General features: G+C 56.0%; 10 protein-coding genes across 10 annotated transcripts; 5 read left to right on the top strand and 5 right to left on the bottom strand.

The window, feature by feature from the left end:
* Positions 1–89: 89 nt before the first annotated feature.
* Positions 90–1,499, top strand: BKA78DRAFT_373799 (uncharacterized protein; the record flags this gene model as incomplete). The annotated part of the gene is made up of 2 exons (XM_066892777.1): positions 90–93; positions 155–1,499. 2 exons carry the CDS (start codon positions 90–92, stop codon positions 1,120–1,122), a joined length of 972 nt encoding a protein of 323 aa, XP_066742015.1. The 3' UTR covers positions 1,123–1,499.
* A 584-nt stretch (positions 1,500–2,083) lies between these two features.
* BKA78DRAFT_320574 (uncharacterized protein) lies at positions 2,084–2,378 on the top strand (the record flags this gene model as incomplete). The annotated part of the gene is made up of 1 exon (XM_066888959.1): positions 2,084–2,378. A coding segment is annotated over exon 1 (245 nt), but the record flags the coding sequence as incomplete, so codon positions are not given.
* A 59-nt stretch (positions 2,379–2,437) lies between these two features.
* Positions 2,438–3,216, bottom strand: BKA78DRAFT_177161 (uncharacterized protein). The gene is made up of 2 exons (XM_066883355.1): positions 2,764–3,216; positions 2,438–2,592 (listed from the first exon to the last, which is right to left on the bottom strand). The coding sequence occupies exons 1-2, from the start codon at positions 3,066–3,068 to the stop codon at positions 2,499–2,501; spliced, it is 399 nt and encodes a 132-aa protein (XP_066742013.1). The 5' UTR covers positions 3,069–3,216; the 3' UTR covers positions 2,438–2,498.
* Positions 3,217–6,045: 2,829 nt separating this feature from the next.
* On the top strand, positions 6,046–9,860 carry BKA78DRAFT_354972 (uncharacterized protein; the record flags this gene model as incomplete). Its single annotated transcript, XM_066891819.1, has 4 exons — positions 6,046–7,102; positions 7,267–7,974; positions 8,028–8,394; positions 8,447–9,860. The coding sequence occupies 4 exons, from the start codon at positions 6,046–6,048 to the stop codon at positions 9,858–9,860; spliced, it is 3,546 nt and encodes a 1,181-aa protein (XP_066742012.1).
* Positions 9,861–11,000: 1,140 nt separating this feature from the next.
* On the bottom strand, positions 11,001–11,930 carry BKA78DRAFT_345619 (uncharacterized protein; the record flags this gene model as incomplete). The annotated part of the gene is made up of 2 exons (XM_066890498.1): positions 11,001–11,181; positions 11,239–11,930. 2 exons carry the CDS (start codon positions 11,928–11,930, stop codon positions 11,172–11,174), a joined length of 702 nt encoding a protein of 233 aa, XP_066742011.1. The 3' UTR covers positions 11,001–11,171.
* Positions 11,931–13,936: 2,006 nt separating this feature from the next.
* BKA78DRAFT_177120 (uncharacterized protein) lies at positions 13,937–14,946 on the bottom strand. Its single transcript, XM_066883354.1, has one exon. It carries the CDS (start codon positions 14,710–14,712, stop codon positions 14,035–14,037), a length of 678 nt encoding a protein of 225 aa, XP_066742010.1. The 5' UTR covers positions 14,713–14,946; the 3' UTR covers positions 13,937–14,034.
* Positions 14,947–15,577: 631 nt separating this feature from the next.
* BKA78DRAFT_332694 (GTP-binding protein-like protein Obg) lies at positions 15,578–17,305 on the top strand (the record flags this gene model as incomplete). The annotated part of the gene is made up of 2 exons (XM_066890007.1): positions 15,578–15,695; positions 15,783–17,305. The coding sequence occupies 2 exons, from the start codon at positions 15,578–15,580 to the stop codon at positions 17,303–17,305; spliced, it is 1,641 nt and encodes a 546-aa protein (XP_066742009.1).
* A 294-nt stretch (positions 17,306–17,599) lies between these two features.
* BKA78DRAFT_177102 (uncharacterized protein) lies at positions 17,600–19,357 on the top strand. Its single transcript, XM_066883353.1, has 2 exons — positions 17,600–17,882; positions 17,941–19,357. Exon 2 carries the CDS (start codon positions 17,951–17,953, stop codon positions 19,259–19,261), a length of 1,311 nt encoding a protein of 436 aa, XP_066742008.1. The 5' UTR covers positions 17,600–17,882; positions 17,941–17,950; the 3' UTR covers positions 19,262–19,357.
* Positions 19,358–19,863: 506 nt separating this feature from the next.
* Positions 19,864–20,652, bottom strand: BKA78DRAFT_254399 (uncharacterized protein; the record flags this gene model as incomplete). The annotated part of the gene is made up of 2 exons (XM_066884897.1): positions 19,864–20,392; positions 20,474–20,652. The coding sequence occupies 2 exons, from the start codon at positions 20,650–20,652 to the stop codon at positions 19,864–19,866; spliced, it is 708 nt and encodes a 235-aa protein (XP_066742007.1).
* Positions 20,653–21,350: 698 nt separating this feature from the next.
* BKA78DRAFT_297786 (uncharacterized protein) lies at positions 21,351–22,784 on the bottom strand (the record flags this gene model as incomplete). The annotated part of the gene is made up of 1 exon (XM_066886816.1): positions 21,351–22,784. One exon carries the CDS (start codon positions 22,782–22,784, stop codon positions 21,351–21,353), a length of 1,434 nt encoding a protein of 477 aa, XP_066742006.1.
* Between the last annotated feature and the right edge of the window lie 28 nt (positions 22,785–22,812).

The raw sequence follows: 22,812 nt of genomic DNA, 5'->3' as shown, positions 1-22,812 counted from the left end.
CGACTTGCCTCTTGAAGGCCTCTTTTGCGAGAGGCCTTTTTTTCAAACCTCATTTCTACACAACGAACTGACGAGGACTGGTTACAAACATGGGTTTCTCTCTCCGCCTCCAAGCCGTCTGGTTCCAGCCGCACCAATTCTCTGCCCGATTCAGACCACCATAGCGACCACAACCAAATCCACACTGCATCTGCTTCTGCATCGACCACACCACCAGGAGCATTTGATCTCGGGGAGGGGTTTGACGACTTCCTCGAATCCTTTGACCACCGCCACCTTCCCGACGACTTTAATGCATCATCTCTCTTCGGCAACATTACCACCTCCCACCTTGCGCATAACAACATCAACTTGCCTGCAGTATCATCTGGTCAGGCACCATCATCCTCTACTACCACGCAACAACCCTCAGACCTCGGTCTCTTCAATTACTTCGACCTCGACCTCTCTCACGTGCAAACCCCGAGCACTAGCTCCTCAGACAGCGAACTCGGGCTCGGGACTTGCACAACAACGGCACATCCTGCCGCGCTGATCTCTGCGTTTCCTCCAATTCCCGGCTTCGACCTCTCTCCTGGGGGCGGGGCCGTCTCCCTGGACTCCTCTGGACTCAGCTTTGATGGCCTGGGGGCTTTCACAACGACGGCACCGGCAACAGCGGCGCCCGAATCGATCCAGGCTCCCGCATTGCTTCCTCCTGCTTCTGCTTCCACCACGCTGGCTCCACCCAGCACGGCGAGCTCCACCACCGCGACCAGCACTCCTGCGGCCGCGGCGCCCCTCCCCTCCTTTTCCCCTGCAACCACCTACTCGCAAGAATCCCTCACTCCCCCTGTCGCACCGCCGGCAGCCTCCACCTCCTCCACCATGCCGCAGCAAACGCAAAAAAACAGCACCAAGCGCTCCCGTGACTCGACCTCCCCTCCCTCGGCGTCGCTGATTGAGAAGCGCGCCCGCAACTCGGTCGCCGCTCGCAAGTGTCGCCAGAAGAAGCTCGACCGCATCGACATGCTCGAGCAGGCCCTGGCGGCCATGACGGCCGAGCGCGACGAGTTGCGCGTGCGCATGGCGCGCATGGAGGGCGAGATGATGGGGTTGAAGAAGGCGAGGGAGGGCGCTTGATCGCCTCTCCTCGTCTTGTTCTAGTTTGGGGGAATGGGCGGCCGTCTCTTTTCTTTGCTATTTTTGTCATGAGGCTCTTTCCTCCACCTACTCAAGGTGTCTGCCTGTTTATTCGTTTCCCTCTGGCGTTTTTGCTTTCGGCCTCGGCGTCTGGCTGAGGCTCGGCTCGAAAAGGTCGTGCGGAAATATCAGTTGAATGTCTATCTACGACCTTCCGAACTCTATTGGTTTATTTCGTCTTTGTGTGTTCTGGCGATCCAAGTCTCCAACTCAACGACCATCGTGCCCATACAGTCCCCCTCGCTCCCTCCCAGCATCACCGTCCACAATTCTCCATTCTTCCCTTCGCCATCCATCCATCCATCCGTCCCCTGACCCCACCTCCACCATACCAACACCCCTCCACTCCACCCCTATATCAGAGACACCTTGCTCAAGTCAGCTCCGTCCACGACCAAACTCCAAAAGCGAAACAAGGGAAAGATAGAGGTGCTCAGGCGATGTCGGAAAAGTGGGTTTTGACGCCACTAGTCATGAGCCGCATGCCAGGAGATGGCAGCCGGGGAAGAAAAGCGTTGGAATGATTGTTTGGCTGCCTCCCCCTTGACGCTGGCTTGATATGGTGTTGATTGTCGTCATGGCTGGTTTGGGGTTTTTGAAAAAGTGCTGGTGAGTTGAGTGTGCATGTGTGGACGAACCTGTGTTGCGCTGGTGGTCCTCTTTCTCCCGCTTCGGTCAGCAGGCTTCGCTGACCATGTCCGTCATCATCATCATCGTCATCATCGTCACAGGAGTAATGGGAGGTTCGCTTTTGGAATTTGGAATTTGATACATCATGGACAGTCTGCCTCTCTGGCCTCTATATACACCCACGACATGTGTCCCCCTCTCCCGTCTCTCTCTTTCCCCTCTCCACCACACGCCACGCTGCGCCCGGCAGGCAGGCAGGCAGGCAGTCAGGCTGAGAAGCACGCTGCTCACGATGATTCATTCTGCCATTTTGTGATGATGGTGTCGCTGCTCATGGTTGCTTTGGGCTGTGTGTGCGCCATCACCCCGTACACGCACGTACCGCTCACTTACTACATGTACGAAGTCTGTGTACGGTGCCGACAGAGTCCACGCCGTGGAGCACGATGGAAGACGGGACGAAAAGGTGAAATGCAAGTGGCAACTCCATCGTCACTGCTGCGGCGCTGTGGTTCGACGTCACAGTGGCCTACTAGGTTGCTTGCTCGCTGGACAGGTAGGTAGGTAGGTAGGTAGGTATGTAGCCGAATGACAAACCGCCAGAAAGAGCCAAGAGGCGCGGCGCTGGTGGGTGAGAGTTGCAAATACGAGAAGATCGTCGGTGGTATGGTTTGAGTTAAAATGATTCAACATGACGTCCGCTCCCCTCCATGCCTACCTACCTTAGGTTTCTTCCCCCCATCTCTCATCTCCACCACCGCTTCAATCTCGTTCGTCCCACTGTCTGTCTGTCAGTATGGTTCATTGTGGTTCAAGAAGTCGTTCACGTAATCACACGGCGACTGGGCCGGCCGGCCGGCTGGATGACCAATCCACCTGCCGCTGCCCCAGTCGACTTTTTTGACAGTCTACGCCGGTGAGGAGGAAGAAGTGCGAAGGGTGTTGACAGACCGACGCAGCCGACCAACCGACCGATTGACCGACCTTTCGATGCCATCGCTCGCTTCCCCTGCGTAGTCGCCAACAACAGACACCTTGCATCCCTCCTCGTCCTTTCCGTCGTCCTCTCGCCTCCCCGACTCTCGACCCGCCGCTACGCTACTCGTCTTCTCTCTCTCTCGCTCTCTGGCCCCCGCCGAAGTCTCCGCTCGTTTGCCCGAAGCAGTTGTCCCTGCGCCTGTTCGACTCGAGGATAAACCACCCGATGGGAACGACGGATATGCGAAGAGGCTGTTTGTGGCAAGCAGCCGTGGCATATGTTGAGATGTAGACGCGGAGTTTTTCAAAGGGGGCGGCGAGTGTGGTTGATGGCTAAGTGAGAGGTAGGCGGACTACGCCCGATGCGTTGGATGCCGCATAGAAGAGAAAATCAGACATAGGATCCTGGAGGAAAGAGAGATGGTCAAGTTGTGGTGGGTAGGAAGGATATTTAGACACATGCAGGCTAGCGAGCGGGGCGGACGTAAAGAATGACAGGACATCTGTAGGCGGGCGCGTCGAATAGCGACGTCAACAGGGCAAGGCGGCCTTGCGAATATAAGGTTGCTCAAATTCAGGAGCATGCGAAGCGAGGATACAGGCTAGGGTGGTGTTGGACTTGAAGTCGATTGAGTGGGAAGGTAGGTGCGCGGATGCTCCCGCGTGGAGTTGGTGAAGGGCAAAAGGATGCAGAAGGAACCCAAATAGACGCAACGCGACTTTGCAATTCGCAAGCTCTGCTCGAATCGATGGTAACTAAGAGAGCTCCTACCTTGCTCTCATCCATCCTTCCCGACGCTCCTCGTCCAGATGGCGACAAGTGGGCTGCTGGACACGACATGGTTGGGGGCCGACTTTAGATCAGGGGCACACGGCCACGGTGATCCACTTTGGCTCTCAAGACGTGGAAGATGCCGAGAGCGCAAGGAGGTTTGAGAGCTGACGAAGGGTGCAGCGAGTTGGAAATCGTCAAGGCTCTTCGTTGAATTGTCGATGGTTTCATCGGCGAAAGGCAGGCCTGCTCGCACGCCTCATTTTCCCTGGATCGGATTTATTTTTCTTCTTCTTCGCTTTACCCATTTGCATGCAGCCGGTTTGACCAATTCATCGTCATGGGAGACTGGGGTGTCGAGTGTTGGTTGAGAGTTAGTTGGGCAGACACACACCAACTCGCCCGTTGCTGTACCACGGTGCCACGGCTCTTGCAGGAACGCGTGTAGACTTGGAACCCACCCCCCACCACACCACACCACCGACACGGCATCGCGGCCACGTTTGGTTGCTATCTTAAGCACCCACATGCCGTGGCGCATGGTAGTCAGCATCTCCGATCTTGGTCATCGTGATGGATGGCCATGTAGGTTGGACGGGAGTGGCAGGTAGCCGACGGACGGGGGAGGGGCGTCCAACGCCAATCGCCATACACCTCGCGCTCCCCCCTCGTTCTCACGGCTGCTCCGTCAAGCAACCCCGCTCCTCGTCATACATTGGGGAGTGATGTCGTCATGTTGGTGGAGCGGACATTTCTGTGCGAGTTGAGGCCGGTAGGTGGTGATCAGGACAGACGGTTGGCCGATGTGCCGTTGTCCGCTGGCGATCCTCTATCAATCTCTCGGGGTGCCGGAGAGAGCAATCTCCAGGAATTGGGAGGAGCACGTCAGCGGGCCATGTGGGCGGTGTTGATCGGGGTCCGACGCATAGGGCGATTTCAAATGGCATGGAGGCAAGCGGGCAGCGTACGGGCAGAATGGCAGCGGAGCGGCAAGTCAAGGTTCCGCCGCCATCAGCAACGGACTTGCATAAGGGCGGGAAGCGGGAGCAGCAGCGAGGCAATCAGGCATGGTGCAGACAGAGTGCAGGCTGTCACTTTTTGTCGATAAGAAAATAGTTATGTCAACGGGAAGATTGACAGAAGCCTAGGCGGGGCTTGTGTAGCATCGCTTAGGCAGGAACGGGGTGCGGTGTGGTGGGCGTCGAGGTCAAGGTGGAGGCAGAGGAGAGGCACAGAGGCGGTAAGCAGGCAGCCAGCCAGAGTTAGAATGTCAAGAGGTGAGACAGCACAAGGTCAAACAGGATAAGGCTGCGACTCTCGACGCCGGCCGTTTGTGAGTCGGGGTGGCCGGGTAGACGGGCGGGGGCGGCGGGATGAAGCAGACCAGAAGGACTTGGAGTTTCTCGAACAAACAGAGAGTTGTCGAGTTCATGTTGACGATGTGAGGTCTTCCGCTTCGGGCCGAACGACAGCATCTTGGGACCAGTAGTGCCAGGGTTCACTTGAATAGCCGCATGTGCTTGGCAACTATCCGTACGTACAGGAATATTGCTGTAGGGCAGATTTGACCGGAGACAGCTGGTAGTAAGCTTTGCACCCGGACTGTTACATCCATCTCACTCCCAAGTTTTTGTTCTGCCTCCACGTGCTGCGTCGTCGGTCGTGCACGGCTCACTCCATCTCCAACGCTCCATCGCCCTGACCCTCGTCGACTGCACCGCTCCCATCTTGCGCTTAGCTCCGCACGTCACCTACACCAACCCTACACCTAACAACAACCACCACCACCATCACCACCGCCGTCGCATCCAACTTCCCGCCCGAGTCTTCTGGCTGCCTGTTCTTTACCTTCCTTCGCGCCCGCTATCCGCCTCGCCTCGCTCTTGTCATTGTCTGCAATCCAAACGCCGAGTCCACATGTATCATCAACGCCCTTAATACCTTCTTTTTTTCCACCTCCGCGCCGTCTACCCGTCCAATGCCTCGACCACCACTTTGAGCTTCTTGTTTGCAGCCTCTCCCGTCATCTCGCAGCTTTTTCGTCCCTCCACTGGCTCCCCCCAAGTCCGGCTTCAATCGCCCCGTCTAAACTCCGCCGACCTCCGCCTGTCGGCCTGCATCGTCTCTCCTTCCGTCCTGTACGAGCTTTCACGTTGCCTGGAGCAGCATTTTTTGTACTTGACGCAAGACTGGCTTCATTTGGTGCCTGATCTTGCCAAGCCGTTCTAGCACTTCCCTTTCTGGCCTCCCTCTGTTTTCTAGACGCCTACGCCAGACGTCAACCGTGTTTACACAACCGAATCTACCGCCCGTACCTCGGATTGCCTACAGCCCTGTCTTTGGCCTCCCAGGTCGCCGCCTTGTACCTCCTCGGAAATTGTCACCCTGACCATTGCGGATCTCGCCTCGGTCCGCCTGCCGAGCAACGCCTTTATTATACTTCCTCACCCCACCACTCTTCCCTTGCTCAACCGCCTCATCCCATGGCTTCTGCTGGCCCCAGCACCCCACTAGCTTTTTCCGCCTCGCCGGACAAAAAGGATCACTCCTCGGACCCCTCGTCAAAGGATGTCGACCCCAGGGCCAAGTCTTCGACCGACACCAACACAAAAGCTCGCAAGAGGACCAAGACCGGATGTCTAACATGTCGAAAACGCCGCATCAAGTGCGGAGAGGAGAGGCCCATTTGCAACAACTGCATCAAATCAAAACGCCACTGCGACGGATACAACCAGCGCGTCGTCTTCAAGCCCCCCATCGGAGACTGGCCTGCCGCCCAAGCCAACGCTCTATCTTTCCATGGCGCTGTTGGCGTTGTTCCCGGAGGCCCTCGCGCCATGCCTGGTTTCCAGCAACACTACCCAGGCTCCGCGCCTCCGGGAGTTCCGTTTACCTCGCAGTATCCGCGCCAAGAGGGCCAGTACGCCTTTGCCCAGCAGCAGCAGCCGCAACACACTCATCATTTTGCCGTCGACAACGTCCCTGGCCGCACCGTCGCCGGGACCTACCCCCCGGAAGCGTCTCCCGGCTACGTTCCATCGCCGACTCCTTATGGTCAACAGCAGGCCGATCAATCGTATCCTGCCCCATATTCCATGGCCCCGATGCCGGCAGAGTACACTCACGTGTCGCCGCAGATGCCGAGGACACCGGCTCAAGGACACCGGCAATCGGTCCAGCTGCCGTACCACCACTCCCCGGAGCCTCTGGAGCAAACGCATCATGGCTACCAGCACGTGGCTTTGCCAGTGAATATGGGGGGAGTGCAGGCTCAGCAGAATCACTATAGTCAGGCATATCAATATCCGGCGCAGACTTCTGCTGCCGAGTCTTACAAGCCAGCCCAAATGCTGAGTGAATCAGAAGAGGTTATGCAAGCGGCAGATCAGGATGTCTTGGTCTGGCACAAGATGGCCAGCGGAATGGCTGCGGGTGACGGGGAGCGTTTGCGTCTAATGCACCACCATCAAAAGCCCGGAGGTCCGCGGCAGGCTGATCAACACCAGCTGCCAGTGACCTCGGCGGCCCAGTCGACATTAGGTATTTCATCATACGGTTTCTACTTTTCGCTCTCCCCTGGTGCCGCCGGGGCCGTGCTGCTGCTGCTACTACTACTACTACTGCTGCTGCACGGCTTCCGCAAAGAGGGCCTTTTGCGCAAAACGGCGGGCTTTGTAATATACACACTAACGATTATTCAACAGCAGAACAGCCGGCGCCAGTGTCGCATCCTGTGCCTTATCCCGCCAGGCTGCAACACTCCGAGTACGCCAAGACGCAAGCTAGCACGACCGAAATTCTGCAAGACGCGGCAGTCGAGTACGAGGACGATGACTACTATGATGTTCAATCCGACGATGAAATGGAGCTAGTGTCGCAACAGGCCTTGGTCCACCGTCAGCAGCGCGACTTTGAGGTCATGATGCAGATACAGCGGGACAGCATAGACGACCTCAGCGTCCGGCACTACGGCACCTTTCTGTATACGGGAATTCTTGACCGCTACCGCGCCGAGTGGGTTGCCAACCCCCTGCGCAACCCGCGGACGGCTCGCGTGTTTGCCCACTTTATCCACGCTACCGGGCCCAGCCTGTCCATCTTTGAACGAAGGATCCGCAATGCCTCTGCCATGTTTACAGAGGGCCCGGTGCACCCAAGTCAACAGAGTCTGTGGACGTATACGCTGCCCATGTTGGCGCTCAACAACCAGGGTCTGCTGCACGGCATGCTTGCGCTCGCATCCCTGCACATTGCAAAACTGCAGGATGCCTCCATTACTCCATCAATCAAGCACTACGCCTACGCGCTGAAGCGCGTCCACCACAGTGTCGGCCACCCGAGAAAGCGGCACCACGTCACAACAATTGCAGCCTGTCTCTTGCTCGCCTTTTACGAGGTCATGCTTGCCGAGCGTGAGTCGTTTTTTGCCTGGCTCGTTTGGTTTGAGGAACTGACCCCTTTGCAGATGTCAAATGGAGTAGCCATCTCATGGGCGCCAAACAGCTCATGGTAGAACTCGACTTTGCTGGCATGACTAAACTTTGGTGCAAGCAAAAGGCTGAAGAAGAGGCCACTGAACGTCAATTTGCCTATGATGACCCGGGCTTGATTATGAATCCAGAGAGTGACCAAAGTAGCGATTTACCCGACGAGAGGGTCGTCAGTGCGCTCGTAGGCAGGCAGGTGCGGTACGAAGACCATGGCCAAGTGTACGAAGAGCATGCTCGAGTGCCTGCCATGGACCTGACCCACTACGAAACGTACCAGGATCTGTGGTGGTGGTACTTTCGGCACGACGCCTTCCAAGCCGTCATTAGCGGGAACCAGCTTCTGTATGTTTCTCCATTGTTTTGATGTACATCTTCTGACCCCCTCCGCCCAAAGCATGGACTACAGTCGATGTTCCGACTGTCCGCCCCGGGCACCGATTGGCAAGCCGGACGCCATCTATGGCACTCATGACCACTCGCTCCTCTTGCTGGCGCGGATAGGGGACTTTGCCGCACGTGATCGCGAGAGGAAGATCCGAGCCGTGGAGATGAATGGCGGTGCCTGGAGACCTGGATTAGGAATGCCGTCGCCGTCGAGCCAGGCAGGCGGCTCTGCGCGTCCCGGTTTCAACGCCTCGCCGGGCCAGGCCGCCATGCCGAACCGACAAGGCAGCACTACTGGCAATGGCATCCCCACGCCTTCAATGCCCTTTTACGGAATGGCGCCTCCATCAGGAAACACAACCATGCCGGCTGCCTTTGCCAGCTCTGCGTCCCAGTCGACGCCGTCCCCTGGTGGTGGCTCCTCGCCCGCATCATCCTCCACCTCGCCGATTCAAACGCAGGCAGATCTCGAGGCAGCCACAAGTGCCGCCCTCTCCGAGTGGACCGCCATCCGCGCAGCTCTCACAACCTACGCCTCATACCTGGGCCCCGCCTTTGCGCCCCTCTCCCCCGAGCACTGCACGCCCATCCCTACCCCCTTCGGCCCGGCCCTCCAGTACCGCAGCTTCGACATCGCCGTCCTGTGGGCTCAATACCACATGCTCACCATCATCCTGGCGCGATGCCACCCAACGATGCCTCCCGCGGCCATCATGGCTGCCGCCGTCGCCGCCTCCACCACCGCCGGCCCCGCCAACGACATTGGCCGCATCGCCGCAGGCGTCATGCCGCCGCCGCTCCCGTCGTCCGCTCCTCCGGGCGAGCGCGCCAAGCTGGCGGAGCTCAACCCCAGCATCGGCGCGGCGCTCATCGAGGTCATCATGCCGCTCTTCTTCGCGGGGATCCAGTACACCGAGTACGCGCAGCGCGAGTGGCTGGTGGTGCACGTCGCCGACATCGAGAACCGCACCGGCTGGGCCAGCGCCGGCCTCGTCGCAAACGGCTGCCAGAAGGTGTGGGAGCGCACCGGCAAGGCCGGCCGCGGCCCCGTCTGGTTCTACCGCCGCGAGGGCTCCTCCAAGGACGAGCGCCGCTCCGGCAAGAAGGCCTGGCCCGCCGGCTCGTCGCAGCCCGACGACTTCGCTGCTGCTGGCGCCGCTGAGCGCTTCGCCAGCTACGCCAGGGCCCATGCGGCGGCCGGCGCTGATGCCAGCAGACAGCAGACTCCGCCGTCGAGTGCTGCTGCCGCTTCTGCCACTGCTGCGTCTGCTGCGGCGGCGGCCGCGAAGATGCCGCCCCCGAGCGATCCTGATGGCGATGCGACCGATCGCCGCCACGTGTGGACGAATCCCGCCACGCGCGTCCATTGGGCCATGGGCATCTTGAGCGGCGAGGAAGACGTCTTTAGGCCGCCCGGTCTCTGAGTGTCGAGTCGGATCTCTTTTCCATCTTTTCCAGAATCTGGGTTCCTTTTGTGTGTGGGGCACACCCAGCGCCAACCAAACAAAATCTGAAAGTCGGACGACGATGTTTGCAATCAATCGTATTGTTGCATAATCTTCTTGGATTTTGGGAGAAGGAAGTGTTGGATTGATATAGGACGACGGATATAGGCAGACATATGACAGAAAGACAGGTATGACGGCATGGTATGGTATGGTACTGGTATAGGACAGGTATAGGAAAGGTACAAACAAGCAAGCAGACGACCAGTCAAACAGACAGACGGACATAGGAAGGTACAGGAAGGAACAGGAACAGATATAGGTACAGGAACAGTTATAGGATTAGGATTGTATATATAGACAGCACTCGAGACTCGAGACGAGCTTCATCCAAACCCAGGCTTGGAATCTGGAAGTAGGAAGTAGGAATTACATATTTCTAAAAAGTGTTGCTATGGATGAGTGGTCTCGTGGGTCGGATGCATGGAATATGCATGGGCGAGGGAAAGGGAGATGAGGGAAAGGGAGGCCTTGAATGTGTTCGCCTTGACTCGTCTTGCACCGAATACTCGAAAGACGAGATTGGCCCTAAAGCACTCAAAGAACTACTTACGTCTCTTGTCAGATGGCAAGGCCTGACACGGGACCCTGGAAGTGAAGGCGCAGGAGCCCTCATGCACTGCAGCGCAGACCAAAGTAGCCGCCATATCACTGGTCAAAGGCAAAAAGTCTATCATCAAAGTCATATCAGCTGCACAAAGGAAGGCTGGAAGCGCCTGTGGTTTTAGCAAATCCTGATTGTGTCCCATTTGAGTGTGAAAGCTAGACCCCGGAAACTATCTCATTGAAGCGTCACCAGGCAAAGCAAAGCCGGTGATCCGTGTCCTTAACCGCAGAGGAGCCAGAATTCATGGCTCGAAAGAAAAGCAAATTTTGAGAAGTCGAACCGAAGGAAAAAAGTAGTCAGAGCTGGTGTGGATAGTGGCGTGCCATCTATCAGGTCGAGAAGCGCGTAGCGGGAATTTTCAGGACGTTGCTGGGAACACGTCACTCGGCGAAGCAAAGCCGGTGATCCATGTCCATGAAATGTATGAGAGCCAGAAGCCATGGCTCAAAAAAAGCAGGTCTCGAGAAGCGGAGTCGGAGAGGAAAAAGCAAGTGGGACCGAGGTCGATATCTATGCACCGGTCCATCGGAACTAGCAGAGCGTCCGGGGAATTGAGTTCGACGAGGCAGGAAAGCAGATTGCCCATCAACCTTGTTATCTTTTCAGGTCGACGATGTGGAGGTCTAAGAACGTCTAGGTAGCGTAACGTCAGCATCGTTACCAGTGGCTTCATGCTTGATGTAGACTTACCCCGTAGCCTCAGCCTCCGACTCGTCGTTCAATTCCGCAGCATCGACGAGCAATTCAATCTTCTTGCGTTGACCACGTTTCTGGGCGACTTCATCTTCAAACTTCTTCGAGAAGGTGTTCAGAGCAGAGATGAACGATTTTGTGTCAGCATTGTCCCTCGCAAGCTGAACTTTTTCAAGCAGGAATTTGGTGTCAATCTTTGTTCCGGCCAATCCGCACTTTTTGAGGTTGTGGACAAACTCGTCGTAGAGTTTGAATACTTTTGGTTCATCTTTGACAGGCTCCTTGCTTGTCATGTGCCTTTCCAAGGACAGTGCGTAATCTCTGTATGACTCTGCCCACTCGCTCCACTCCTCGTCGCCAACGTCCTCAGCATAGTCGCCGTAATAAGTGTCGCGTTTGACCCAGACACTGTCTAGGGATCGAATGGCTTCCAGTGGCTGGAAGATGTACCTGAAGTCAGACGCAAAGCCGTCAAACGTACCCAAAAAGTCGAAAAATTCCGAGTCGGCTTGGAGTACGAGCATGCTGGAAAGAGAATTGCTCTTGCGTAGTTGTGTCACAACCCATCGGAGATTGTCCTTCAAGGACCTCTGTCGCGACCGCTGCACTTCGGGATCAGGCTCATCTTCATCCGTAGTCCAAGTGATCACATTCCGGCTCTTTCCAAGGGCTGCAATAAGCGTGAACATGCAGGCTGATGAATCGAAAACGCGCCAACGCTTCTGCCTTCTCGAATACGTGGTGCCTCAAGCAGAAGAGGTTGTAGCCTCGTATGTGTATGTCGGTATCGGAGACATGCACTATGTGCTCCGATAGGAGAGGGAATTTTGGAACACGGTAGAGGAAGCCGACGGCTTCTTTGTAGATCAACTTGTTGGTGCACAACAGAGCAACAAAGCCTTTGATTTCTCCACGATATCTCTTTCTCTCATATCGGCAGTGAATGCCAGTCTCGTTGCACACATTTCTATTGGCATTGGCTCCTTTGCAGTCTGGCACCGCGTGTTCATAGACATGCAATCGAAGTTCAGCAGGGAGATCGAGAAATGGAAAAACCTGTCCTTTTCTTATCAGACGTCGGTAGCCGGAAAAGCTGGTGAGCTTGCTTTGTTCTTTCTTCTTGTTCATGATGAAGCGCCTGCTGCTCGTGTTAAAAACCGTCCATGTTGAAGTTTTTGCAGAGGCTGACATACCGTGCAATCAAAGACAACAAGTCTTTTGCCAGAAACCTAAGGTCATATGGCCCAGCCGGCTTTTCGCGACACAAGGATTGCTATTGAGGCGTTTGAGGAAGAGTGACGATTCTTGACGCGTCAACGCATTGAAGGGAAGACGATGAGCTTGTCGGTACGACGATCAGCGAGAGCGTCTGGCCAGTCTTGAATGCGGTGCGAAGGTTCGATGCTTTTGAGAAACACGCTCAAGCGTCGAGTTGAAGCGGCGGACAAGAGTGTTCAGCTGATTTTGATCGCGAGATGAGGGAGGATGATCCTGAGCGACGCGCCCAGAGCCGAAAGCAGACGGAGGCGTTGAGCGAAGCGTCTGCGCTCAAGTTGCGAGATGTCGTGACGCGCAATCGTGCAGAGCGCAAAGTGAGTGGTGGGTGCAGCGCAGATGAAAAAGAAGAGAGAATGATGAGAGGGCGACAGTGGAGATTTGAGTGAAGGACGGGTGGATGTGGTGGAGAGGAGGGGAGTGGATGGGCAGAAAGCTGGATGCGCAGTCGCAAAGGGTGCTTGTAGCCTGAGGCTCGTGCTGCGCCAGCTTGGAAGGCGCGGTGTTGGGCGACACCGCAAAATTCGCTCGCACCAGGACTCTCACGCCCAATGAAGGCTGTTTGTGGTAGATTGAGATTTCTAGCAAAGACAAGATAACGATGAGATGCAAAAGACCAAGGTCCAGGTTATCTCCAACAGCTTCAGCGCCTGGAGGTTAGCTACGAGACTCGCCGGGCATTCACACAGTGGCTTCTGACTTGAGCCAACCTCCGTCAGCTTGAACAAACAGAACTTCTGGATGCTGAATATTGGCGGCGGACGACAGCAATCAGACCGGGTAGATCAGAAGGAAGATATCAACCAGAATCATGTCAATTCTCGCCTAGCTCTTATGACTTGGACGCTTGAGGTGTTATTGTTAAATTCCGCAATGGGCAGTTCAAAAGCCTGCTGCCCATGCTTTTAGCTTCTCGTCGCCAAATCTCGCTAGAGGCGTTCGGAAAGCCTACAGTCACCTTTGCTGCAGTCACCTTTTTGCGGGTCGTCGCCAAATCTCGCCAAACAGGCGACGCACACACTGCAAGTCCTTCAACACCACACGCCGCTCGCCTTCTTTATAGCATGTTGTGACCAGCTCTTCTCCTGCTCTATGCGAACTGCATTGATCTGCCAGAGCGAGGGATGGAGTACTCCATGACGCTCGCCATGAAAAGCGTGACATGTCGCGATGTAGAGCCCATTGGTCCCTTCGCTTAAGTCCTTGGTGTGGGCACGCTCAAGGACGTGGCTTTCAGGCCTACGGACTTGCATGAAAGATGGGCAAAAGCGCGTAGCCTTGCTCTGCCTGTGTCCTACAGACCTGGGGATGGGCGCAGTGTGGCGCGCAGCAAAAAGAGACAGGGCGGCAGGGCAGAGTGAGGCTGAGGGGAAAAAAAGTCAAAAGAGAACTCACTCGATTACGGGTCACCTTTTCAGTGCCCTACCCCTTGGCTGCCCCGGAAGGTCGCTAGGGAGGAATGAGTCGGAGAAACATCTAACTTTGCTCCTTGATTTTGCTATAGGCAGCCTCTCGACGCTAGCTGGCCGCCCGACCATGGCGAGGATCGAACTCGAGCTCAATCCGAAGAGAGTTTCTTTTTACAAGTTTACCACCACGCCATGCCGACGGCTTGTTGAATACTGATCTCGAACCGGCAATTGATATGTTGATCATTGGGAGGTCCACTCCTCCAAGCAAAGGACACAGAGGTTGGAGCAGGTGGTGACAGCTTGATGCTGGTGTCTTCATCACTGCTCCCGTCCAGCGGTCACTCTTCGAGGTGACTGCCGACACCTCTGATGCCCACGACTTACCGAAGGCGTCGCCATCGCCGGCCAGGCGCCATAACGGCGCAGACCATGGTGTTGATGCTCTGCAAGGCGCCGGGCGCAACATCCACCCTGCGCCGCGATAGCACCGCAGCCATCTGCCATCACAGCCCGACGCGACGCCAGCGCCGTGGTGTTGCAATTCCACGCAGCCACAGTCGACAGCCTCCACATTGTCAACACCACACCCATGGTGTTGAGGTCGACGCCCACCACGCAGCGCCACAGCATCGACCAGCGCCATCTTGGTGTTGCAAACTTTCCCCAGCGCAGTGCATGTCCACAGGGTAAATCTTGCACTGCGCTCTGCTCTTTCTTTGTCTTCAACAGCCAACATGCCTCGGTCATATCCAACAGCCAACATGCTGAGTTGGTCGCCCATCATGCCGCCCGCCAACAAGCGCAACCGTCGAGCCGCCCTGAGTGTCAACGCAGTACAGCAACGACGCGCTGCGCGTCATATCCTGACGGCTTGAAGCGCATGATTGCTGACACTCAGAACAGCCACCGGTCTGCCCGCCGACATCAGCGTCGAATGCAAGCAAAAGCCAGCCCAGTGAGAAAGGAGACGCAGGGGGACAAGACATGTCAGTAGACTGAGAAGACCCAACGGATATTGCTTCGAGGAACGAAGGCCGCATAGCCGCAGTCAACGACCCTTTCAGAAGCCTGTCAAGAGGGACAACAAAGAAAGAAGACACAGCGATGGAGGAAGAGGACGCGAAACACAACGCAGAGGCCACAGCCTCAGGAAAGATAAGAAACGCGCTCCAGGTGACTTGCAAACATCCTGGAGTAAGCTTGCGGCCAGAAGTTCCAGAATTTTCGGTATTAGAGCGGCCAAAGCAGTCGTCTACAGTCCTCTCTTGTCTTCGGCGGTTCCATGTGGCGTTCGAAGGTCGCGGTCGCCGTTCGTGAAAGCGGGAGCCTCGCAGGTCGGACCATGGAAGGGTTTCGGCGAAGACGTCTCCATTAATATACTGCGATCGATGCAGAGATCGACACGATGGTGGTGCAGAGCAAAAGGTCCGGTAGAGTCATCGATGGGTTGGGTGGTGATGGAGAGGTCGTTGTTGATGTTGTGAAGAGGTTCACTCAAGCTTTTTTGCGCTAAGCCCGGCACGGGGATCTGCGCCCCACGCAGCTCACGAACCCAGCTCTAGAGCGGATCGAGTTTGACGCCACCCAACCACAACCATTGTTTCCCAGGCAAACATTTTTCTTCGATTCACCTCGAAAGCGTGCTCCGGATGAAGCCTGTTCAGGTTCAGTACGTCGCGACGACACTGACGCCGTTTCTTTACCCGTCGATACCCGAATCCCTCCTCTACTCGACCCGACCATTTTCGCGACTGTTCTCGACGCGACGTTCAAGATGCTACAGCACCGCGCCGCGCGAAGATCTCACCACGACATCTCCGCTCCCTCATAGCGATCTTCCACCTGGATATGAAGACGAACACTCGCTCGATCCCTCCCCAGACTCGTATTCGAACACGCCATTTGCCGACAAATGTTCGGTTATGCTCCACGCCGGAGCGGGCGGGCATGGCTGTGTTTCCTTCTTGCGGGAAAAGTTCATACCCGAGGGCCCACCGAACGGTGGTGATGGAGGCACTGGAGGGAGTGTGTACATCCAAGCCGTGCGCAACGAGACGTCTCTATACAAGCTGTCGCGACGGCGAGAGGCGAAAGCCGGAAGAGGGAGAAATGGGCAAGGAAAGATGCGTGGTGGAGAACGTGGAGCAGACTTGCTCATCACCGTTCCTGTAGGCACTGTAGTACGGGAGATATGGCGTCGTGATCCATTCCAAGAAGAGCTCGAGAAGCGGAAAAAGGATAGGATACAGTTTCGGGCACGAAAAGCCGCTGGGGAGGACCCCTTGCCACCTGTTCGGCCTGAGAAATGGCTCGTCTTTCCGGGCACTGAGGCATCCGTATTCATGCGCGACAATATGCCTAAACTACCCGAACTCCAGCGGTCTCCGCTCGCACACTCTGCTCCGAAAGCACCAATCCGCCTTGACCTAGACCAACCCATGGAACGCCCAATGCTCCTTGTCGCCGGCTCAGTGGGAGGGCTGGGAAATACGCACTTTATGAGCAGAGAAATGCCACGCCCAGTTCTTGCCACGCGGGGCCAGGACCCTGTCTCTGTGGCGCTTCATCTTGAGCTCAAACTCATGGCAGATGTCGGTCTAGTGGGCCTGCCGAACGCTGGAAAGAGTACGCTGTTGCGGGCGCTTAGCCGAAGCCGCACGCGCATTGGCAACTGGGCTTTTACGACGCTGAAGCCAAGCATTGGAACCGTAGTTCTTGACAACCACCGCGGCCGTCCTCGCCTGGTGCCTACGCGCCGCGCTAGCGACGGCGGCAAAGGCGAGGTCCGCGAGAATTTTACCATTGCCGACATTCCGGGCTTGATTGAGGACGCTCATCTTGACAAGGGCTTGGGTATGAGCTTTCTCCGTCACGTCGAGCGGGCTGCCATGTTGGCCTTTGTCGTCGACCTCTCTGGGGAAGTCGATCCTGTCACGACGCTCAAGAGCCTGTGGCGAGAAGTGGGCGAGTACGAGACGCTGCGTGAAGAGGAAATCAACGCCGAGACGCAGAGGTCCAAGGAGCCAAGTTTCCTGCGCAACCCATTCGACGATGACGATTCGCTTGAGGCACCCACTGCGTCCCAACTGCAAGATATGGAAATGGAACCACTGCCGCTGCCCCCCATTTCTGCGAAGCCTTGGTTCGTGGTGGCTACAAAGGCAGACCAGGAGGGTACGCAAGAGCGGTTTGCTGAGCTGCGGGCATACGTGAAGGATATTGAGGCGGGTAACGTTGAGCATCCGGGTGGAAGAAAGAATGCATGGAGGAAGAGGGTCGACGTGCTGCCTGTGAGCGCGATCAAAGGTGGCATTGATGGCGGAGCTGAGCGAGTGAAGGACGTTGTAGTGAGGTTACTGGAGGAGGAGGGTATCTAAGTTGGCGTGGGAATGAAGATAATGGGGGGTAAAAGCGTAGGCACATTAATGCTGTTATCAAAAGTAGGAGGTGCGTCCTGCCCGGTTGCAAAATCCGCCGCGCACAGGCGGGCATTCATTCTCTCCACTCTGCTCTACCTACATACCTACTGAGCCCGACTCTCCTCTTTGCAACATCTCCCTGCGCCTCTCGTCTTTCACGATGCATTCCACCTCTCTTCCTCGCGTCATCACTCCACTCTTATGAGGAAGTCCAAGACGAGATCACTCGTTCTGGGCTTACTCCAGCCTCGAAGCAACCTCACCCTCGCCGCCGCGGCGTCATCTTCGTCAAGCTCTCTCCAGCGTCGTCGCCTTCGCCCCTCGACCGCCGCTCCTGCCAACTTCGTTATATCATCACGTCAACCCAGTCAGCGCTGCTGCCTCGCGCACCTTCCCTCTCTGTTCCCACCCAACCTCAGAAACTACTCGTACCTCCGAGCCAACTTTCACTATCCAACTCCATCTGCGGTGCAGAGTCTGCCTTTGCACTCTTTCACTCTAGTCGACGAGAAGGGGGCCGAGTTCGAAATCTCAGGTACGCTTCACCTCACTCCCATCGAATTGAAGTTGTGCATCCAGCTAACAGGTCGCAGGTCCGCCATCATGGAAACCACATCTACAGAGCCGCCAGATCTCGCGGAGAGTACTGGAAGCAGTGATGGCGAAAGCCAAGAAGCTGTGCGCGATAGCGTTTTGCGAACCGCAGTGGCACCTCTGCCCATCGAGGAACATCGCAACAATGCATTTGTTCCAATGGACTACTCACAGGCACCTATCTATGTCCTGCCTCGGAAACATTGCTTCTCGCCGACGGAACACTCTCAGACAGCTTCCTCTGTCCCTGCTCGAGGAAATGCTCGCCGCCGAATCCACATTGGTTTTCTCGATTTGCCGCCCGAGTTACGCATCGACATCTATGGATATCTACTACCGGAACCATTCAAAGATCAATGGGATCCTTGGCGTACATGCGACACCACCCTGAGTTCTGGCCAAGGGGAACTTTGCGTTTTCCGAGCACCGCTTCCGAGGCCATTTCCTCGCGCCCACGGATACAATGCCCTTCTGTGCACGTGCAAGTCCATATACATCGAGGCCTCTGATGTTCTCTACAACTCGACAACTGTTCATGGTAGAGCTCGGATACCAAATACCTTGGTCATATCAGACGGCTCGATTTGCTTGCGCGGTCGTCAATTTCATTGCGTCCAACATGATGCCTTTGACCATTCGCTGCCTTCCATATTGCAACGATTCAGGACAATCAGGGTCCTGATTACTGATGGATTCAGCGAAGGTTCTGGATTATTGTCGCGCAACATCAATTGGTGTCTGAACCACCTTTCTTCGGGGAACAGGATTTCTCAGCTTGAAGTGGTTCTTGGATACGGATTACACGCCTTGGAAGACGAAGGACACGCAGCACTCCTGAGATTCGCGGTTGCTGCGTTTAAACCGTTCTACCGGCTCAGGGGCCTTGAGAAGGTTGCTTTCAAGTATCTGCAATGTTGGAGTGGTCGGCATGATGAGTGGTCAACAATGAGATTTTGCTCTGGATCAGGATGTACAGCATGCGCCAAGATGCAGGACCTGGTCCAAGGAAGAACAATTCAAGTGCTGCAAAGCAATGATCCCATCGAACGGTCCTCACAAATTTCCGAGCTGTGGAGCCAGCTTGACCGAATAGAGAGCAATGCTAATTCCGCTTTCTTCGATGCTTTCAAGACTCCGATTCCCAGTGAAGCTGAGCCAGGTGATTGTTCGGACATTGCGGAATTCAAGGCGGCTTTGGCATCGAAGCAGCAAGCACTGAAGATTCTTTCGGAAGATTCTTTCGCGATGACAATGGCCTCATTGCGGCAAGACTGCGTGGCCTTGCTTGAAACAGCTTCACTCGAACAGAACTCGCGCTGAGCACGCACTCCGAATAATTAACCGCCATGCCCGACACTATGCACATGGGAAGATACCAGCGAATGGAATCCGGAAACAGCTAGGAACGTACACAGCAACTCATCGCTACTCTGCTTCAACTGCTTTCAAGCAGATGCCTCTGTTCCGTATCGGGTCAGATCTGGGGGTGGTGTCTTTTCTCTTCCAGTTGCGATGGCCAGGGGACGTTTTGCTTGGCTCCAGGCGGATACTGTGAGATCCACAACCTGCATATGCAAGGCTTCGAATTTCTGGCTGCTTCTCTCTGGAACTCGATTTTTTTGCTCTCTTAAAAATAGCTGGTCAATATCTATTCAGCCAGAAGTGGGAATGCTCATCAATAGCTCTAATCCTTAGAAGTATCTGGTAGCACACGTTCCTTTGCTTGGAATCGTCGATAGCAAATAAGAACTTGCATGACATCGTCTCCGCGCTCTGCCATTACATCATAATGCTTTCGAGCCTGTGAACGGACTGCTGTGAAAAAGAAGTCTTCATCATTGCCGCTTCAGGCCACTACGAAAACCGCTGGAAAACAATGACCCTCAACTCAAAGTAGTGCAATCCACAGCCCCAGGACGTGTTTAATCCGCACCCGCCAACCTCTTCTCGACCTTGGCCCTCTCCTTTTCCTTAATCTCGGCCACCTCCTCGCGCGTCGCATTGTAGCTCGCGCTAACCTGGTTAAACGGATTATCAGGATGCTTCTCAAACTCCTTGCGAATCTGTTCAATCTTCTGGTTGCGCCTAAGGCCCTTTTCATCCTTCATCTCATCGAGACGGCGCTCCTCATACGCGGCGTACGCGGCCTTGAAGCGGCGCTCGGGGTGGCGGTCGATCTTCTCGGCCGGGTTGGTATTGGACACGGACAGGGCGTCGAGGGCGTTGTCGATGCCCGACGCGTTGAGCGTCGCCGCCTTTTTGTTCGCGGGCGCGTCCAGCGACGAGAGCGCCGCGTCGAGTCCCCGCGCGGGGCCTGCGCTGCCGCCCTTTTTCTGTGCGGATTTGCCCTTGGACGGCCCCTTGGGCATCGAGGCAGCCTCTTCGGCTTCCAGCGCTGCCTTTTCTGCCCGCTTGCGGTCTGCTTCGGCCTTTTTGGCGGCTGCGGCCTCGCTGTTGGGAGGGGAGGGTCTCGTCAGCTTCTTGCGTCGTGATGCTTTCGCTGGAGGAGAACGTGGGGGAACAGCTGCTTACGCCTTGTTGTTGCTCTTTGCGCCCTTGGACCATTCCGCGTCTTCGACGGCGGCGCGCTGCTGGTCGACTGCCGCCTTCTTCGCGTCCGCGGCCGCCGCCTTGCGAGCCTGTCCCTGGGCCTTCTTGCTGTTGCCCCCGGCGTCGCCGCCACCGCCGCCGCCTTTGCCGCCCTTGGCCATGGTGTTGTAGTGGTTTTGTGGTAGGTGGTCGCTTGGTAGCGGGGGTGCGAGAGAGACGCGCGTGTGACGTCGATGCGGATAGGAAAAAAAACGCGGGAGTCGACGAGGTTGTTCGCGATTCGAGGGTCGCTAGTGTTTGGGCACGCGAGTAGGGAGAGGCGTGGATAGGTGCGTAGGAATAGGGCGGGTAGGTAGGTAGTAGTTTGGTGCTGTCAGAGGTGGTTGCTCGGGAAAGAGCTTGAGCGACATCGCTCCGAATGACTGACTGCACTGGGCTGGCTCTGGCTCCGTCTGGCATGCGGGGCAGCCCACTGCGTCATCGGGCACTGGCTGACAGCTGAGGCAGGAAACCGAACCTACAGCCTGCAGCCAGACGGAGCCGCACAGCTGACACCCGTTATTAGTCGAAACATTTTTTCCTACCGTGACACCAGAGTCAACGTTCGTACGGACGGTGAGTCAGGGGAACCTCGCTCCCCGTGTCTGAGGTCATCATCATCATCTTTTGCGACACCACGTTTCTCGCTCAGCGAAGGTACAGTGAAAGGTGGTACTATTGCTATATTTGAAAAAATCATTACCGTGACGCTATGCTAGAGAAACAAGAATCGCCTGTCGTTCTATTATGGTATCCTGTGCAATGCTCCTCTTTGGACCCTTCAACTGTCCGAAACTCCTCACTCTGTGTCTCAAAGCACTCAAGCGTTGGAATGGACCGATCTAGGCCTGTCCTCACTCCTCTTTCCCTCTTCAGCAAAGGAATGAGCCCTCGTTGGCTTTCCCGTTGTCTTGGCCTCTTCAAGAGAATTGGCCGTCGTTGGTCTTGCCGTCGTCTCCTCCTGGTCACCCCTGATGATTCTCTCCTCCCAGGCTACGCGCTCATTGTTCTCAAACTCCTCGGCCTTGTGGCACCGGTGGCGCGTGGCAAAGACAGACGCAATGTTGCCGACAAGCCACCAAGCAAACAGGATAGGGAGGTTGCGGTAGGAGCGGTTGGAGCAGCCCTCGCTCCAAATGGAAATGAGCAGCTCGTAGACGTTGTGCGCAGGAAGCGCGTAGCCCCAGTGATAGAAGCCCGCATCGAGTTCGAACGGTGTGACGGTTGACGTAATGTTCAAAATGACCCAGATAAGGACAATGAACGGGAGAAACGCCATGGGCACAAAGGCTGTCGCGACGTCAAAGACAAAGTAGTGGATGTGCATCAACAGCCAAAGGACCATCCATGTCAAAGCAAAGTCGCTGGAAGTGACTGCCCAGTCCTCCCTGTAGGCCCAAATGTAGCCAGACATGCAGAGAGCACCCACGAAGGTGTAGAGGACGGAGAGGAAGAAGCGGATCAGGTAGTTGTCGAACCTTGGAAGGCGAGAGAGGAAGCGCATTTGGGTGCTGATGTTGTTGATTGCCATGAGGAAAAAGAATTGAGCAATCACGGGCATGACCATGCCGGCCGTGTTGAACATTACTCGAGAACCATTGGTCATGGGTTGGATAGGTGCAGTCGTTGGAGTGACAGGATTCAGCAGGGCTTGGACAGCGGCGTTGTCAGTCATGTTGAGAGACTGAAGGGCAGCCGTGCCGTTCATTGCCTTGTAGACAGAGCCCGCTGCATTTCCTAGTTGCTGCAGGTTGGCCTCCACCAGACTGGCCACAAAGGCCGGGTAGCGAACAGCGTTCCAGACTACGGTAATGGTGTTGTTGGCCAAGTACGAAGTTGCAGCTGCGCCGCCCTCCAAGGCTGCCGACAAGCGGGCGCTAGCACCCGAGTGCGTGTAGATGGCCCCCCAATAATGACCTTGGCAAACGGCATTGCGGACGTCCATGGTGGTAGCGTATTCAGTTACGCTGTGGGTTTCGACCGTGGGGAAATTGTGTGCTTGCATTTGAGCGTAGGCGGCTGGAACTGATCGGCCAATGATACCCTCGTCAAAGTCGACAAACAAGACGCGCATGTTGTGGACCCTTGTAGACTGCTTGTAGAATGACCCGTACAGGTACAGCATAGTCGTGAGGAAGAGAAGCTGGAGGAGGATAAAGACGGCGACACTTTGAATGGCAAAGGCCTTGAACTTGCCCTGCCAGAACGTGTCATGGCGGACAATGCGGTTGTCGGAGCGCCTCAAGAGATTCATCTTGACGATTGTTTGGTGAGGTTGTGGT

Source organism: Phyllosticta capitalensis (genome assembly GCF_038381095.1).
Source record: "Phyllosticta capitalensis strain CBS 128856 chromosome Unknown BKA78scaffold_8, whole genome shotgun sequence".
In the NCBI taxonomy this organism is placed as follows: Eukaryota; Fungi; Ascomycota; class Dothideomycetes; order Botryosphaeriales; family Phyllostictaceae; genus Phyllosticta; species Phyllosticta capitalensis.
This window is presented reverse-complemented; position numbering and strand designations above follow the sequence as displayed.